The sequence below is a fragment of the Crinia signifera genome, chromosome 1, assembly GCF_055691185.1.
Source record: "Crinia signifera chromosome 1, ASM5569118v1, whole genome shotgun sequence".
Classification (NCBI taxonomy): Eukaryota; Metazoa; Chordata; class Amphibia; order Anura; family Myobatrachidae; genus Crinia; species Crinia signifera.
The window spans coordinates 201,927,961-201,948,209 of NC_139217.1; the positions used below are offsets into that span (position 1 = coordinate 201,927,961).

Sequence of the window (20,249 nt, forward strand, 5' to 3'; positions counted from 1 at the left end):
TAAGTCCTTATAATTTCTCTAGCAGTTTGAAAAAAAGTGTTTCCAATACTGAACGATAGTATAAATTAGTGATTGCCCATTTTGGGTTCAGTTGCTGCACTGATTAATGGACATTCAGAGTAAACAGAACACAGTAAAAGAAAAAAGATGGGGAATTTGCATAATCCCTTTCACTGCTTTAGCTTGATCAATACTATAATCGGGCTTGACCACATATATTTTTTTAGTTGTGTTCCAAACAGAGGAGTAGCTAAGTGACATGGGGCCTTATTCTAGTTCACTCTTAGAGGAAAATTCCTTCTCAGATGGACAAAACCATCTGCACTGCAGGGGACAGATATAATTAGATTTGGGTGAGGTATTTTGTTTCGGTGCAGGGATACTAACTGAGGGGCAGATTTATTAAGCTTGGAGAAGAGATAAACTGGAGATAAAGCGGAGAAAAGGTAAAAGGAGATAAAGCACCAGCCAATCAGCTGTGTTTGAAAAAGACAGTTGGGAGCTGATTGGCTGGTGCTTTATCTCCTTTTACCTTTTTTCCACTTTATCTCCAGTTTATCTCTTATCCAAGCTTAATAAATCTGCCCCTGACTGCTTTATTTGTACACTGCAATACAGATCTCACTTTGAAGAAAAACCCCACCCAAATCTAATTCTCTCTGCACATGTTATATCTGCCCCACCTGCACTGCACATGGCTTTGTCCATTTGAGAAGGAATTTACCTCTAAGGCTGAACTAGAATAAGGCCCATGGTGCCTGGAGCAAGGGTATGTTTTGGCACCCCCATGCCCCCCCCCCCCCCCCAGTCATTTTTCCTTCTTATAGTAATGCCTCTAACACATGCCACACAAACCGTAATATCCATTACACATTATGCCACACCGTAACGCCCATGACACATTATGCCACATAACGTAATACCAATTGCACATGACACACACCGTATTCCCCACTAGTGCTGTTTTCACACTTATACATATAATTCTCCCTAAAGTGCCACTTAGCTACATGCTTATTGACAGGGGGTTACTTGCTTTTTGCCAGGGGGGTTATGAACTCATTACCAGGGGGTTATTTGCTCGTTGCCAGGTGGTAACATGCACATTGCCAGGAGGGGTGGTTACATCTTAATTGCTTGGGAGTGTTGTATGCTTATTGCTAGAGAGGGTTACATGCTCATGGCCAGGGGTTTCAGGGGTACTGCTAGCCAGCACTCTGGAATCTGCACTTTACGGGTAGTGCTGGGGTTTCTGTGCTCACCTGACAGACACTAGAGGTACAGGAGTACATCTAGCATTTGTCTCCTTTAAGGCATTGGTAATTTTTTTAGGGGCGCAGCGTCTTCGTTGGCACTTGAGCGCAGACTCTGCACCCCTGCGGTGCAACTACCCCCACCAGCATCTCCTGGCGCAGCGGAGGAGGGAGGAGAGGGGGCTGGCAGCACACCGTCTCTCCTCCTCTGCTCCTGGAGCTTGAATTCCACCTGAACCACCCTCCCTATTCCTCTATTTCCAAGCAGAATGCAATACAGGAAAACCCTCTAGAGATATTACAAGGCAAAGGGATCCATTGATCTGTGGGGTGAGCCACCTATGCTAGCTACACAGACATCAGTAATACGCATGGTTTAGACGTTAGTGCTGCATTCCATTTGGAATTTATGAAAATAAACTCTTTTGTGGATTTGCTATTAGAAAAGTTCCTCTAAGCCTACATTCAGGTTCATAAAGGCCTGAATATCTAACTGAATTTTATCCTTATTTATAGAATTAGATAATGTTAAAAGCATGTATATAATTCTATACGTTTAACTTTCTCAGTTCTGCTACCCTTCCCATCACTTTCAAATGCTTAGAAGAAAACAATGGGGTGGACAAGCGGATCACTCGTTTCGTGCTGCCTGTGGGAGCCACCATCAATATGGATGGAACTGCATTGTATGAAGCATTGGCGGCCATTTTTATTGCACAAGTAAACAATTATGATTTAAACTTTGGTCAGATCATCACCATCAGGTAAGTTGCTGAGCAAGTACCATTTTGGTCTCCTGCCATTGATTTAGGTATGGTTCCTCATCAAACGATTTTGGCATCTTGTCTTTAGTTATCTGCTTCACATATCAAAAATGCAAGCATTAGATAGTCTAGCATTATCTTCTCTCTGGATATATTATGTTAGAAAGGATAAGTGGCACACATACACAGTACTAGTAAGCCCGCTCAAAGCTAATGCTTCGAAAACTAGTAGATGTAGTTTCACTTGCTGCCAACAGATCGCAGTGTAAGCCCACTCAAAGCAAATGCTTCCAAGGCTAGCAGATGTAGTTTCACTTCATGCCAACAGATGGTAGTGTTTTAGGGACACATGGACACTAGACATACATATAATAGATGTGTAGTCACTTGGCACAGGTTAGACTTCTCAGACAACATCCATACATAATATTTCATACATAATATTTTGTGCATATTGGGCCGAATTCAGACCTGATCGCCCCACCTGCAGTGCATATGGCTTTGCCCAATTACATGCGATCAGGTCTGAAATTAGGCCTATTGTACCAATATAAATGTATCAAACATCCGCATCAGTAATCCTTATTTTTCTGTAGTTGTAAATGTAAAAGCTAATGCAAATCACTGTAGCTAAAATAAAGGTAAAGCATACCTCTCCATCTGTTCTCTGGAAAATCTGGGGAGGTTCTGATTGAGAGACAGGGCTATTGTTAGGAATCACGGTCTGTCCGCCTTGATGAAATGCAGAAATTAGCTGCATTATGTAGCAATGTGAAGAGCTACAATAACATCATTTTAGCAAATCACATCATTGTGCCCCTCTTTCCCGCTTCACATGAAAAGCAGGTGGCTGGAATTCTGGAAGCTTAAGCAACTAGTACTTACAGTGAAAGCCATCATGTTGACTTGATAAAAAAGATATGTTCTTCACAGTTAAAAAAGTCCAAAAATACATACTGAATGGTCTAACGTAGTAGCTGCATAGAAGTTAGAAACACTGGCCTTATTTCATTGCAGGAAGAAACGTAATTCAGAGCAAAGGGAGACCATACAAACTCCACACACAGGGCACTGGTCAGAATGTAAGCCACTAGCGTCTTTTCCAACACTGCTGCCTCGGATGCATTTATCTGTAACATTTACATAATGCATATATAATGTTTTATAGAACACTTCTATAATGTTTTTTAGAATGTTTGGACATTTACACCAGTACAGCTATCAGTACAATCTATATTCCCTACCACAGGTTCAAATAATAGGGCATTTTTGCCAGGAGCCAAATAATCTACCAGTATATTTTGGGGCTTTGTGGAAGGAAACCCAAGCAAGCATGTAAGAATATAAACATTCTGCACAGTTAGGACCATGGCAGAAATTGAAACCAACCTTGCAGCCCAATTTCTATCTAAATTATTTTATCGTAGTAGATCTAGTTTCTATATTGTAGCAATCCACTGGCAGGGGATATCAGATGTAGATTATATGTCCTGAGAGCTTTCTGGCCCATGTCTTTTTAATCATGGTGAGAATGAGAAACTGTCATTGAGAGAATCAATGAAGGGAAAAGAACTCAGTAAACTTATTTAGTTATCACAAAGGTCAAAGATTGCTCTGTCCTCTGCTTCTGCACACCTGGAAAACGTCACATACAGTATAAACTTCCAAATCCCACTTATAAAGTATATTGATGTAAAGATGTGTGCAAGAAGTACCACAGAATACATCACTACTTTGAGTACCATTTTGGACAGCTCATAATAAGGAAGAAAATCTTGTATCATTTTCCTTGGAATCAAATGTGTTTTTAGTAATGCAGAAAATAATCTATTAATAGTCGGAAGAAAGGTGTGGCAACCCAAGAACAATATTAATAAGAGGGTAGTTAAGGCTAATTAAATTGCCCAATTTAATTAAGCTTGACTTGAGGCTCTCAAGCAAGAAATGGTGTATGTAACTATAATTAGTAGAGGGCTTTACACATGTAACTGGCCTATTTATACAGTTGCAGTTTTTGGTTTCATAAGGAAATAGTTTATTAACTTATTGTCAATTATTAAACTGGCATTTTGAATCAATATAATTAAAGTTTAAACTCTACTTACTATATTATGTGGTATTTACAGTCATTGTCATCTCACCCATGTCTATTTGCATGTGCGACGTTCATGGGCATGGAAGAACAGCATCAACCATGAACCATAGGAAACTCATTGGGTGATTGCAGGTGTGACTAACACCCAGGCATCTGTAGCCAGGCATATGCACATTGCAACACTGATGAACATTACTACTGTACCTCTGTGTATTAGAAATGTTATAAGATGCAGAATTAAATCTGGGTAGTTTTTCAAGCTGATTTGCAGATATTGGCAGCTATTGCTAAAAAAAAGTGTATGTTTTATTGTATACATTTTTTTACTCTAGAATTACAAAAAAAAAGGAAAAAATATGTTATTTACTGGACTGAAGTACCAACACTGAGGCACAAAATTATTCTTAGCCAAACCAACTTAAAATATATCAAATAATCTGGCCAAATGAAATACAAAGCACTGCAGAACATCATTTTTTTCCTACATTGCCTGTGTTTGATTAAACTGTACTGGTAATATAAACCAATGAATCTAGTGTTATTGTACACATCAGTTTTAATGCGATCAGTGCATTTTTCACTTGTACTAAGTCTATAGTGAACTTTTAAGGACTATTTAAAGGATAAAATGTGGACAAGTAGTTGGAGGTGTGAAGTATAAATCCGATTGGACGAGGTGCTTAATTTTCATTTTCCATTAGGTTATACGATGTATTACTTATTCTGCTTTGTTATTTAAAGATGTTAGATGAAATTTCATCTTTATTTTCCACACAGTATCACAGCAACTGCTGCCAGCATTGGAGCAGCGGGCATTCCTCAGGCTGGGCTGGTTACCATGGTTATAGTGTTGACATCGGTGGGGCTCCCCACAGAGGATATAACGCTCATTATCGCTGTGGATTGGTTCTTGTAAGTATCTAAACAGTGGGGTAGCAAAATATAGGACAGTTACCTGACTTGATACCAGAAATTGTTACTGAGGATGAAGCATTTCATAGACCATTAGAATGGTTGTTCTAATAATAGTGCATTGCAGAATAAAACACACAAAATAACAATAAATAATAGTTATATATAGCAAATACTTGACTTTGAATGTACCAATCCAATTTGTTTTAAAAGTGTTTTTTTTTATCTATTTTTTTTTTTAGAAATAGTTATTGTTGTGACACTATTATAATATGACCTTCATCTTCCTGTTGTAGTTTGGGTACTCTTTACCTAGCACGGCGCCCATCGTGGTCATCGCGGGCATTGAATGCACTAAAAAATCGGGTGCGACGCGACCGACGCGATGCCCGCGATTTCCCATAGGGAACAATGTTAAATTTCTCAATTGACCCGATTTTACTGTTCAATGCCTCAATTGACACGATTTTTCCATAGGAAACAATGTTAAATGGCCCACAGAGGCCAAACACCCACCCTGAAGTGTGAAATGGCCCCCACAATTGTTAACGCCACCCCACGATCAACGTGAACCCGAAGCGTGGCAAACGCAGCGAGCCCGCGAGGGGCGGCGGTACGCGTCCTACGACCTTTTCATACCCCCCACTATCCACGTCGGCGTGGAGTTGAGAATAGAATAGTGTGGCGAGCGCAGCGAGCCACCGAGCCCGAAGCGTGGCGAGGGGACGCGGATACCTGTGAAGCCCGCGAAGGGACGCGTTTACCTGTGAAGGTATCCGCGTCCCCTCGCAGGGCTCGGTGGCTCGCTACGCTCGCCACACTATTCTATTCTCAACTCCACGCCGACGTGGATAGTGGGGGTATGAAAAGGTCGTAGGACGCGTACCGCTGCGCTCGCCACGCTTCGGGTTGACGTTGATCGTGGGGTGGCGTTACCAATTGTGGGGGCCGTTTCACACTTCAGGGTGGCTATTTGGCCTCTGTGGGCCATTTAACATTGTTTCCTATGGAAAAATCGTGTCAATTGAGGCATTGAACAGTAAAATCGGGTCAATTGAGAAATTTAACATTGTTCCCTATGGGAAATCGCGGGCATCACGTCGGTCGCGTCGCACCCGATTTTTAGTGCATTCAATGGCCGCGATGCCCGCGATTTTTTTACCTGCGATGCCCACGATCAAAATCGTGGGCGCCGTGCTAGGTAAAGAGTACCGTAGTTTGTACTATTCTTATTTTTGTTACTGTGTCTTCTAGGGACCGTCTCCGTACAACCACTAATGTCCTAGGGGATTCCTTAGGAGCTGGCATAGTTGAGCACCTTTCTAGACATGAACTTCATAAACAGGATGCAGAGCTGGGAAACTCTGTTCTAGAAGAGGATGAAAAGCCCTATCGGCTAATCTGTACTGAAAATGACATCCAGAAGCAGCCCAATAGTGAGACATCTATGTGAGTGGCATACATGCCCTTCACCCAGTGTCATCTTCTCCCCATATATGTGAATTGGATTCTTGGAACGTGTGGCTTAATTTGTTAGTTTCCCACTCACCATGTTAATGCTTTAGCAACACAAAGGACACTACCACATAGCAAACTAGGAAACCTGCGTTAATGTCCAGAAAGGAGATGAGGTATATTTTAGACAAATACAGTGGATATCTTGTCTTCATTTGCTGGGATGTTATCGGAATCCTGGCAGCATTCTTATTGCTGGGGTCCTGGCTGCATGCTCATTTGCCAATTCTGCAGTTACAATGGAAAGTATTACTAGTCTTCTGAATCGGAATGGGAATGCTGGAAATCCCATTTAGCGGGACATTTTCTTTTGTGTATGACAAACTTACTGCTTCTTCTCTTAATGAGTATGGTGATTCTTTCAAATAACTTAGTTTTTTGAAGAACAGGACAGTTTTTCAAGTAATGGCAGCTTCATCAGATATCTGACATTCTTTGGGCATTTCCATATTTGTATTTTTCTTTTTAAAGGAACTCCACCTATTTGCACTAGATTCTCAGATGTTCTACGGGTGACACCAACACTTCCATATTCCATTCCATTCCATAGATGTTACATGCTTTTGAGAAAGATACATACTTAAGAAAACCTGGAAAATTTTGAAAATTGTATGACCTACAAGATCAGACTGATCTGTTGCCGAAGTACATAAAGGAAGAATAACTTCAATTTGCCATTTCAAAGACCTCTAACTAATGTTCTTAGAAATGCTTGCTACAGATGACATTACTACTATAATGATGAGAAATACTAAACAGAATGTCAAAAGCTTCATTAAATGCTGTTAATATTCATGTCCAATAAAATATTTACCTAAAGCAGTGGTTCCCAACCCTGGTCCTCATGTACCCCCATCAGTGCACATTTTCCAGGTCTCCATACAGAATCACAAGTGACATAATTAGCTCCACCTGTGGAGCTTTTAAAATGTGTCTGAATAATGAGTGCACCTGCTGGGTGACCTGGAACACATGCACTGTTGGGGGTACTTGAGGACCAGGGTTGGGAACTACTGACCTAAAGGGACCCATACAACTAGCCTGTATAAAGGCAATTCTCTGTTTCACTAGTGCAGGTGTAGCCAACTCCAGTCCTCGAGAGCTGCCAACAGTTAACATTTTGCATGTCTCACAGAATCACAAGTGAAATAATTAGCTCCGCCTGTGGATCTTTTAAAATGTGTCATTCAGTAATGAGTGCACCTGTGTACCTGTGAGGTGAGGTGAGCTGGGAAACGTGAACTGTTGGTAGTTCTCGGGGACTGGACTTCGCGACTCCTGCACTGGTGTCAGGGATTCAGAAAATCCAACATGATACAGTAGGTCTCCCGAACTCTCAGATTCCAACCAAAAGCTGGTTGTGATCAGCAAGTCAGGGATTTCTAACCTGTTATATTTCCCCTATTTCTTGACAATTTGCCAATCTTTGATGCCTGGTGATCATATGTATGGGGAATTGTAGGTGTAGATGTATGAACAGCATAACTTTACTTGACAGAGCATAAGACAGTCTTACTTTCTGTTGTTTAGTCAGCTGACAACATGAGATACAAAGCAATTAACATTAGTATTTCATATAAGCCAGAGCAGGCAATTTCATTGCCTGTAAATAACTAGTCATGAATAGAGTTTTATGTTAATAAAGTTAAGTTAATATTTTTAGCATGGTGCTGGTTGCAACAAGTATTTGGTACCAGGGTTTTTAAAAACTGTTTTACGATCTAATTAAACTAAGCTATCAGAGTTAACCCAAGACTTTAATATGGCCCAGGCACTGCAAAATGTGTAGGTATATTGAATATACATCAAGCAAAGTAGAGAATACTCTAATATTATATTTGTAATGAAGCTTACCTGGAATAGAAAGACTGTGGTATGCATACCTCATCATAATATGGTGTAATCCTTTTACTTGTATTGCACTGGTTCCTGGAATTTACTCTGTTGCAGATTAATGTTTGTTTTTGGTATACTCTGTGTCACTGGGATCATGACAGGCTACTGCTGAGGAGCCAAATCCCCTACCCCTACACATTTGCTGGGATAATGGAGTGGGAAGAAATTAGTATTGCATTAGCCATGGTCTCTGTGGGTTGGCCAGGCTACACTATTTCATAACCATCTGCTTGTCTTGGTATGCCTGACACACTGCAGGATATAAAGAAGAAAACCAGGTTGGCATGACCAATTTGAAGCCCTACGCAAGATTCAGGCTGACCTGTACATCCCATCAGAGGACAGCCACCATCACACAAGTTTTTGAAAATTTAGAGCTGGCGGAGCCATGCTTGGATGCTCAGGCTGCACAGATGCTGCTAGGCATTTGCCTTAACTACCTATGCCTTAGACTGGCTCTGGAAATATTGAATTCTGAAGATACAATAACGACTATTGGGTGTATATCATTTGTTCAAAAATAGAGTGCAGTCTTACATAGACCACAATCCTGAATGGTATGCATCTGCAATTGAATAGACTTGTGCTATATAAATGTTAAGACATCCATGAATTGAGCAGCTGAATATTGTTAGATCTCACCCAATGACTTGCCTAACGTCATAAAACAATCCTTTGGCAAGGTACACAACTATCTAGGGTGCATACACACTGTACACTTTTTTGATCAATTTGGTTGAAAGACATTTCCATTGAACCCAGTGTCCTGGACTAAAGATGTTGACGAAAAATATTGACGACAGACGAAAGAAGAAAGATCTAGCTACAGTTTATAGGCTCTTTTTGAAAGATATTCAAATTGAGCTGCATGCACAGTTGACGAACAATCTTGATGAACAACTGGCGGGTATGCGCATCATCATTCATCGTTTGTTTGTTGACAATATCTTTTGTCAACATCTTTCGTCCAGGACACTGGGTTCAATGGAAATGTCTTTCAACCAAATTGGTCAAAAAAATTGTACAGTGTGTATGCACCCTAAGTATTTAGAGCAGTTCAACTGTACATAAAATAACATGAAAACGCTTATCTCACTGTTATAAAAATGCAAACTGCTAGAAGGGTTTCTGCTTAAAAAACCTCAAAAACAAAGTACTTATTGACCAGCCCTATTAACAAATGTCCTAAATTACTGGATACCCAGTTAAAATATGGTACAATAACTCCAGGACTGGATTACATTTTTGAATATAACTATTAAAATGCATCAGGATTAATAACATGGATTTACTTGTAAATAGTGACTGTTACTGATTTATAAATGTATAATTATTTTGTTATTAAGATTAATTATTGGCCATGTTATTGCTGCTACCTGGGATCTGGATGTCTGTCTTTAAATATCTGCATTTATATTTATTGTGCTATGACTTATGATTACTTTTGTTTTTCACTTTATTTTTATTAATATTACAGAAATGCATATTTTTTATGGTTAGGGTAAAACTAATTTGTTGCTTCTTATTGTTTATTAAACAGCATACAGTTGAGATTTTGGAATTATATACAGTATGGATAAAAGGGGGATGAAAGCGTAAAAAGCTTAGTTATTAAACTAAAAAATTAATTAGATCTGAACAAAACAAAGAGTTGCTCCTAAATAGGTCAAGTATTTAGAGTGCCATTAATTCTGAATAAAATAGAAAAAAAACACGTACAATTTAACTCTTAGAAAATGCATCTTGTAGCAGTGATATTAATTCTCCCAATAAAGAATCAGGTCCTTTTGATGTTCGTAATGGGCTGTGTATGTTATTGAACTGCAGTAGAAGTCACATTGGGTTTGCTTGGTTTCGTGTAGTGTTAATAAAACATACTTTGCCATGGGTTTTTTTGTGGGGAGATTATGGTTAGCTTTTAATTATATTTCATTTATTTTTTAATTGAGTAGATTTGTGTATTGAATGTGATAATCATTGAATTTACACTATTTAACATTTTGGTTTTAATCCTTACAAAAATAAAAAATAAATTTGAACCACTCATTTCTTTATTGTTACTTTTCAGAACTTCTTTAAATAAAATGTGTAAACATATAGGATTAAGGTTATAGATACATTTTATATGGTGACATACTCTAGAACATTCTCTGTTGGAAGACTTTACTGATAACTACATAATTGTTTTTGGATAAATAAAAGTTTTTTATCAATTGTATATCAATTTATTTAATAAGGTGTTATCTTTCATGACTATAGGTAATATGTTCATTAAGAACCACAAGTGGAATTTATGCTAATCCAAACAAATGAAATTGCGTATTTAAAACGTTGCTTACTAAATTTAACATCTGGTTTTTTGTTTTACTTCAATGTATATTGGTACTTCATTTTTGTACCTGCTAGGCTTTTTTGTAGCCTTACTCTTCAGAGCTCCATATATGAACTCATTTTGCATACATAGTTAAGTGGTTCAAGTCTGGGATGATGTGTTGACAGTCAAAACATTGACATGGGAATGCTGGCATGGTTATGTTAACATTCATCATGTACTGCATATAATGATGAAATGTCAAAATGTTAGAATATATATATGAAAAAATTCAGACTTGCCTAATGGGACTGGAGCAGTTCCAGAGCAGATTCTGATCCTCCAGTCATTTTCCTATCAATTCTGGGTCAGTGAATAACCCTCCCTCCTGACCAAAGCGTAAGTAAATGTTGATATTATGACAACATTCTAGTGGTGCTGTGTGACCATACTTTATGTGGAATTCAATGTTAAGCAGCCCATACATGCTGCTATGAGGGCGTGCTTTCCGTGCTGTACTAGCACGGATCACATTGCATTGCATGTGCATCCGTTGTGCATGCAATGCGATGCAATGTACTTAGGTTTCATCACATTGCATCGCATTGCATGCACAACGGATGCACATGCAATGCAATGCAATGTGATCCTTGCTAGTACAGCACGCCCACAAAGCAGCGTGTATGGGCTGTTTAGATCTGACTGAAAGCATGGTGCAGACATTTGCAGAAAATAAACATATGACATTAATTTGGATTTTCTTTCCATCGATAATGATAATGATTATATATATATATATATATATATATATATATATATATATATATTAAAAAGAACATAACATATAGATAAGAAAATATAAAAAAAGGGGTTTATGAGATCACTTAAAACCTGCGAATCTGGTAAAATTCAAAAGACTTGCAAGAAGAAGTGAAAAATGTGACCGTAATGAAGCAAACTGTAATAGGGTGATTATTATAAAGCAAGCAGAGGTTAAATACGACATTGCACAAATGATCTTACTATCCAGATTTTTGGGACACTTGGTACAAAAGGTAGCAGAAATAAATTCTAGCCATTAGTGGTAGAATTGTGTATGGTTACTATAATGAAATATTATCAGTCATGCAATATTAAAGCAGCCAATGAGCATGAATGCTTAACACATGAAGTGTAGTGAGATACGTATGTATGCAAAGTATATGATTTGGGCAGTCTAGGCAGGGCCGGCGCCACTACTAGGCAGCGCTAGTTGGGGGAGCGGTAGTTGGGCAGCGCCACTGGGGGAGCGGTAGTTGGGAGCAGCCTCCCTTCCCCCCTGGATCAGCGCGCCGGCCGGGATTGAGCGGCACATGTTAATGCTGGGCAGCGCTGAGAACTTGGCTCGCCCTCAGATGCTGCCCGGCTGTACGCTGAAGATGTCTGCACCGGGACGGAACACACAGCGCAGCGAGCCCTCCCTACTGCCCGGTGAGCGAGCCCCCCCATGTAAAGCAGCCATATTAACCCCCCACCCACCCAGGCATACAGTATGTGCCTGCAGGGTAAAAACCTAAGGAATTCCCAAGAGAGCAATGGGATTCAGCCATTGAGCTAAACCCAATTTGCTTTTGCCTTGATAAAGAAAATCCCATAGGAAGTATACTTATGTTTCAGTGGCTTGAGTAGTAAAAGGGAGTAGAATGACTAAGTCAAGGCGAATGCAGAAAATTCTCTAACTTACTCGCTTATATGCTGGTGAAACAATAGATGGGTTGAAGGGTGTAGTTAAATGTGTGTCGGATTTTACTAGAAGCAGCCACTTGATGTAATCCCAGCCTCTTGCCCATGTTATGAACGTTAGCGTCCTGGAGTAAGGGGGATGCAGTTATAATCCCGGCATTCAAAATCCCGACACTTTCTCCCTCTGTGGGTGTCCACGACACCCATAGTGGGAGAATAAATTAGTGTGCCGAGCGCAGCAAGGGAGGGGGGGCAATCCCTTGCGGGCTCGCTGTGCTCGCCATGCTGCGGGCACAGTAGCTTGCTGCACTTGCCACCTATTTTATTCTCCATTGCATCGTATACCATAATACTAATTATGGGATGCGATGCAATATTGTACAATAAAATATTGCATAAAATGGCATACAATGCGATGGTATACAATATTTTATTGTACAACCACCCTGATGGGTCCTTACAATGTTAAATGCCCCCCCATTGTCAACGCCACCCCCAGGATCAACGCCAACCCCAAGCGTGGCGAGCGTGCGAGGTGCGGCGGTACGCGTCCTCCGACCTTTTCATACCCCCACTATCCATGTCGGCATGAAGTTTATTTTAGATAGTGTGGCGAGCTACAAAGCCCGAAGCGTGGCGAGCCCCGCGAGAGGAAACGTATTACTTTACATGTATTGCGCATCCGCTCGCCATGCTTTGGGCTCGGTAGCTTGCTGCGCTCACCACACCACAGATTAATAATTTTGTGAAGTTTGTTTTTCTGCATTTATATGTATTATATTTTATTTATGGGGTTATAATAAACAAACTTGCCCAGCAGCATATGTATAACCTGCTTAAGGAGAATGCCTTACTAATGGTGAATGCTAAATATTTAGAATTAACACTGACTGCATTTATAATAGATCCATGGTTGCTCCAAAATATACAACAGTTATATGCATAGTCGTGCGCAGTACATTTTATTAGGATGTGCCTAGCACCACCTATTGGGCAGGACTAACACCGCCAATCAGGTATTGTGTGTACAAGTATCTGACTGTATGTGTGTGCATAAGTATGTATATATGTATGACTGTATATCGTGTGCGACACTATGGATGTAGGGTTTTATTTGTGTAACTATGGGCAAAATCAGATGAACCCATTGCGAAATGCCATATTCCCGATTTGAAAATAGAACAAACGTTTCCTTAATCCGCTAAATTAAAAATGTAAATAAAATATATATACACATTACCCACCCTAACTAGTCAGCCCAGGCTAGGAGTTCTTGGGGAAATAGGAGCCCCTTCCTCAAATAAAGGGGTCCCCCCTCTCCTCCAGGGCACCCCAGGCCTGGGCTGAAGATCAAAGCTATCCTCACACCCTTGGGCAGTGGGTGTGGGGTTGATAGCTTGTGATTACAGGTCCCAGCAAGCCTGCCCCACATGCTGGTACTTTGGAGAACCACAGGTACCAGCATGTAGGGCATTAAAGGCCTGCTGCTCTCTATAGCCCCTGTAAAGGAAATATATAAAAAAATCCCCAGTTTTTCAAATATTTTAATAATTTGCTTTCTATTGACCCAGGGACACTGTTAATGTAGCCAGATCAAGGGGTGGAGTGATGATGAGGTCAGCCACGATTGGCTGGCCACAGCCATTTTGAAATTGAAAAAAAATTGCAGCTGTCTCACCCCGCCACTACCGATGAGGGACCCAGACCACCCCCGATGCTCTGTGCCCATCGGATTTAAAGTTTAACACAGTGTGGTACAGCCATACTGTGTCGCATACACTGTAATGTATGTGTTCTCCTTGCAATCCAGTCATCTCACCATCCTGTCCAACCACTAGGATCCGGCAGCCATTAAAATGGACAAACTAAAAAGCAATCTGTAGCCCAAGACTAAATCTGTAGAAAGGGTCAGTTAGGAATGAATGAAGCATGTTTGAAATCGTGTGTAATCACTACACCCATGCACCAGCTAGGTGGTCTGGAAGACATGAACAGTTGGTAGATCTTAAGGAGTGGTTTGGCCACCCTTGCACTATTGGTGAGTACATTCAAAATGTAACATGATTGTTTTTGCCATGACAATTTTAAAACTTTTTAGTCCATGTGGGTAGTATGTAGGAATTCTGCCGAACGCAATGGTAGTAGAGCACTGCACCTGTCCCCAAGCATGGCAAGCAGAGGGAGTCATGCAAGGTAAGCAGTACACGAATTGTGGTCTTAAGACCCATTTACTCCCATACATTAGCAGATATTTCAACCAGATAAACACAGAATCTTAGTGTGTAACCAACTTAAGGTTTTGATGATTTAAGAACAATTCATGACCACAATACCGGATAACCCGCTTAGATTCATTTTCTTGGGAAAAAGATTGTGGTAAAACACATCTGCTGTATCATGGCCTGCTCCTAAATTGCTAGAAATTGGAAAGAAGAAAAAAAAATGCAGCTGAACTAAGTATTTTCTGTATGCTCACTGTTCTAGCATGTAATAATTGAATCTATAAGTTTGTTTTATAACAAAGTCCAAATATTCCTTTTGGTCTGAGAGCCCTATGTCCTTTAAATATCTAGCCTTGGCATTTTAATATAAACTTTCTGACAAATTCAATATTTTCCCATGATTAAACGCAGTCATCAATTTGATAATACATGTGACCCATTAAACATGATTTTATAGTGACTATATTCATTACTAAAATGCCAAGGCTAGATATTTAAAGGACACTATTTCAGACATCATTCCATAAAAAATGGACATATCTGCTAAAGTCTGCAGAAAGACCATAACAAAAACAGGTACTTGTGTAATATCACGGCTCCCATCTCATTGCATACCATAAGGCTTAAGATGGTATGCAATGAGATGAGATGTGCTGCGATGGGACCTGATCTTATACAATTTAAAATTGTATACCATTGTATATATATATATATATATATATATAGTGGTCGAAGTGGGGCGGTATACGGGGGTATACCATACCGCCACTTTAATCTGAAGATTAAAAAAAAAACTTTTTTCCCCCCCTCAGGATGCTCTCTGATCACTCAGCAGCGCATATTGTGCTTTTGTAATACCCCTGTACAACAGGGCAGTCTGGCAGGGGACGTTGATGGACAGGGGGGTGTCCGAAGGTGCGCACTATATTCACTCTTTACATTTCCATACCCCCACTTCAAAATTTCCACTTCGACCACTGTACATATATATATATATATATATATATATATATATATATATATATATATATTTATATTTAATTTTTTTATTGTATAAGCACCCTAATGGGTGCTTACAATGTTAAATGCACCCCCACGCCACGCCACCCCCACTATCAACGCCAACCCGAAGCGTGGCAAGCTCAGCGAGCCCGCGAGGGGCGGCGGTACGCGTCCTCCGACCTTTTCATACCCCCACTATCCATGTCGGCGTGGAGTTGATTTTATATAGTGTGGTGAGCACAGCGAGCCCGAAGCGTGGCAGCCCTGCGAGGGGACGCGTAATACATGTAAAGTATTATGCGTGCGCTCGCCACACTATATAAAATCAACTCCACGCCGACATGGATAGTGGGGGTATGAAAAGGTCGGAGGACGCGTACCGCTGCGCTCGCCACGCTTCGGGTTGGCGTTGATAGTGGAGGTGGCGTGGGGGTGCATTTAACATTGTAAGCACCCATTAGGGTGCTTATACAATTAAAAATCTTATAGGGGGGCCAATTGACCTTGAAAGCACCCATTAGTGTGCTTATACTATTTAAAATCTCATCTCATCGTATGCCATATACAATGGTATACAATTTTAAATTGTATAAGATCCCATAAGATGGAAATCGTGGGAGCCGTGATAATACACAAGTACCCAAAAACATACTGTTATTCTGTTCTTGTACAGAAATTCTTTTATTTGCACGGATCGATATAACACCTCAGAAATCCATTTCCAATATAAACCAGAATTATTCCCAACTGGATCATACCCAAAAATATCCTTTTAATGGTAAGCAAAATTATATACTCCATCAAACTTTTTTGCTAGCTCCTCCCCTCCTTTTCCTTCATTATTGACAAATTTTTATCATTATCACCATTTTTAGAGGTGTTTTTATATTATTGAATAATGATCAGCAAAGATTCTCATTAGGACCGGCTCTTCAGACATTATTCCGATTGGGTATGTAATACATCACACCAAACAAATATGTTTTATAAATTTTGAAATGTACTATGAATTTACAAGTTCCCCTCTTTTCTTCTGTACCATCCCCAGTTTTACCCCTGATGAAGTTTTAGAGACGAAACGCGTCTGTTTTTGTTGAAATAAAAGACTATTCATCCTGAAACGGACTGTGCATAATCATTGCGAATATTATTAACACTGAAAACAAGGAAATGTATTTCAGAATGTATCTGATTTTGTCATGATATAATACTAGGAGATACACCGCAATTGTGTGTGTGTATATATATATATATAAATAAAGTCATAAGAATATATGACTTTAGATTAGACCCCTTGGAGGAATATGAATATTGTAATTTGTATTATACAAATACATTGTATACTTAACACAAATAGAAATAAAACACGAAAACACATGTACACATTAAACCCAATATAATCCAATAGTCACTTTACAAGGAAAATATAATAAGGTCACAATTTTTCTTCTACTTTTAACAAAGACCAGAACAGTTAGCATGGTTTCCAAATGGGCATTATTGGGATTGCACATGCATTGTGTGTGTACAATCCAGGTTAATGAGATAAGAGCATTTTATTTAGATATTGAAGAATTGTAGTATTTCCATATGTTAATTATTGACGAAAAAAAAAACGTATACAATTCTCAGGTAGCACCTAAATCTAAAAACATTTATACATTAAAAGTAATCCCATTGAAGCCTGGGAAGTAACTAAAGGGTATGAACAATTTTATTCATAATTTCAGATGCTCATAAACTGGTGGGAATATTTTCTGCTGAAAGTTCTAGAAACCACCAAATAATTCCAATGGAATCCAAGCAGTGGATAAGTGATCAGGTCAAAGAAGTTGTATTTTAATCAAATTAAAAAAGGTCTGTGTTTATAAAATATTGTACGTAATTGTATAGACTACAGTTGTGGAAACATTTCACATTGTGTGGTTTGCAAAAATGTGCAGTAACTTGCAGGGATCAAGGGGTTAAGTTTGCTTTACAAAAAGCAAGGATTATACTCACGATAATACCTTTTCTTCGGAATACTTCATGGCAGCCATTACATTGGGTTCATCCCTCTCTCCTCTCCAATTAGACAGGTAGTTTTTTCCCCTTAGGATCCAGCCCCTTCCTCTATATAATCTGGCACCTCCCTTCAGACCGTAGTCTTTGACTGTCTCCGTCCTGATCCTAGGGAAAAAACACAAACAGGGAGGGCCAACAAACTTTTGGGCTGCCATGAAGTATTCCGAAGAAAAGGTATTATCGTGAGTATAATCCTTGCTTTCTCCTTCATACTTCATGGCAGCCATTACATTGGGATGTACCAAAGCAGTAGGGTGGGTTATACTATACCTCAAGCCAAGACTTGTCTAAGGACCTCACTTCCAAAGCTTGAGCCCGCGACATCCAATGCATAATGCTTAGAGAAGGTATGCAAGGAAGACCAGGTGGCTGCTTGACAAATTTCTTTAGCTGAAACTTTGGCCTCTCTCGCCCAAGAAACCGCCATTGCCCTTGTTGAGTGAGCCTTAATGCCTTCCGGAACTTCACGACCCACTTTCTTGTAAGTGAATGCAATTACTTCCTTTAGCCACCTTGACATTGATTGCTTTGATGGAGCCAACCCTTTCTTTGCCCCCTGGGGAATCACGAATAACGCTTCTGACTTCCTGAACCCTGCCGTCCTGTGTAGATAAATCTTGATAGCTCTCAAGACATCTAGGGTATGCAATTTTTCCTCTTTCTTCGTCAGAGGATTTTGGAAAAAACAAGGCAAAATTATTTCTTGACTTAGATTAACTGAGGAAACCACCTTGGGTAGAAAAGCCGGCCTAGTTCTTAGCACTACCCGATCCGGGAAAATCTTCAAATACTGTTCTTTAATGCACAGAGCATGAATCTCTCCCACTCTTTTTGCTGAAGTTATTGCAACTAAAAATAACATCTTCCATGTTAGAAACTTTAACTTTGCTCTGTCCAACGGCTCAAACGGAGCCTCCATTAGTCCATTCAAAACCAAATTAAGATCCCACTGGGGGATTATTGACCTAACTCTAGGCCGGATCTTCCTGAGAGCCTGACAAAACCTTTTAATTAAACTATGTTCTGCTAGTTTCTTGTCTAGCAGCGCACTCAGCGCCGAAATCTGGACCTTGAGTGTCGAAGCCGACAGCCCTTTGTTAAGACCATCACAAAGAAACTGTAACACTTGAGGAATATTTGCTTTAGGAAAGGTAAACTTGCCCTTGGACCAATTTGCGAACACCCGCCATATTCTGTAATAGATCTCTGACGACACCTTCTTTCTCGCTTGGAGAAGTACTTCAATGACTTCTGGGGATAAATTCTTGTCTTTTAGTTGCCGCCGTTCAATTTCCAGGCCGCTAAATTCAATTTGTGAGGCTCTTGGCAGTAAACTGGGCCCTGCCTGAGCAGATCCTGAGTCACCGGAAGAAATACTGGACCTGCAATCGCCATGCTCTCTAACATGGGGAACCAAGCCCTCCTGGGCCAGTAGGGAAGGATAGCTATGACTTGGACCCCCTCCGTTCTGATCTTCCACAATGTCCTGTGAATGAGGGAAATTGGGGGGAACACATACCCCAGGTGAAACTCCCAACTCTGTGATAGGGCGTCCACTCCGCTCGATCCCCAGGCCGGGTACCGTGAGTAGAACTGTGGCAACTTCTTGTTGACTGCTGACGCCATGAGGTCCACCTCTGGTTGACCGAATTGCTCTACTACTTCCTGAAACACTGAGTCCTTCAGTTCCCACTCGCCAGGCACCACGCTTGTGCGGCTCAGATAGTCTGCCAGCTGATTGTCTTCCCCCAGCACATGGAGCGCTGATATGGACAACAGATTTTCCTCGGACCAGCACATGATGTTCCGCACTTCTTCTAAGAGCCCGTGACTCCGTGTACCTCCTTGTCTGTTGACATAGGAGACGGTAGTGGCGTTGTCCGAAAAAATGCGCAGATGCGCCCCTTGGACTTCTTCGCTGAAGAATTCGATTGCCTTCCACACGGCCCTTAGCTCTCTGTGATTTGAGGAGAACTCTGCCTCGTGCCGGGACCACTGACCTTGACATGTCTTGCCCAGACCATGAGCCCCCCAACCTGTAGCGCTGGCGTCTGTGGTGATCACTTTGTAACGGGGACTTGCCAGTGAAGATTTTCTTGGCACCAGCTGATCGGTCTCCCACCATCTTAGGGACTCTTTGGCTGCCTCTGAGATCTTTATCCTCCTTTCTAGTGGCACCAGTCTTCTCGAGTAACCTAGAAGGGACCACTGGAGAGGTCTCATCCTCCATCTGGCCCATGGGATTATGTCCACCGTGGATGCCATCATCCCTAAGAGACTCATTGCTGACCTGAGGGACACCCGATCCTCTTCGTAGATTCTCGAGATTAGCTGCTGGATTTTCTCGCACCTCTTTGTGGACAAGGATACTTGAAACCTCACGGTATCCACCAATACCCCCAGAAACTGGAGACTCTGCGTTGGTTCTAGACAGCTCTTCTCCCAATTTAACAGCCATCCGTGTTTTTGGAGAAACCGAATTGTGTAGTCTCT

At 40.6% G+C, this 20,249-nt stretch overlaps 1 protein-coding gene across 2 annotated transcripts in view; it reads left to right on the plus strand.

Moving 5' to 3' along the window:
• Nucleotides 1–10,617, plus strand: part of LOC146067386 (excitatory amino acid transporter 1-like) — a 67,919-nt gene extending 57,302 nt beyond the window's left edge. For both annotated transcript variants that reach the window (XM_083179178.1, XM_083179179.1), the window contains 3 exons: nt 1,823–2,017; nt 4,890–5,024; nt 6,279–10,617. In XM_083179178.1, coding sequence (XP_083035304.1) covers nt 1,823–2,017; nt 4,890–5,024; nt 6,279–6,477 — 529 coding nt within the window. In that variant the 3' untranslated portion in view covers nt 6,478–10,617. The remainder of the gene's footprint in view (nt 1–1,822; nt 2,018–4,889; nt 5,025–6,278) is intronic.
• The last annotated feature ends 9,632 nt before the right edge of the window (nt 10,618–20,249 follow it).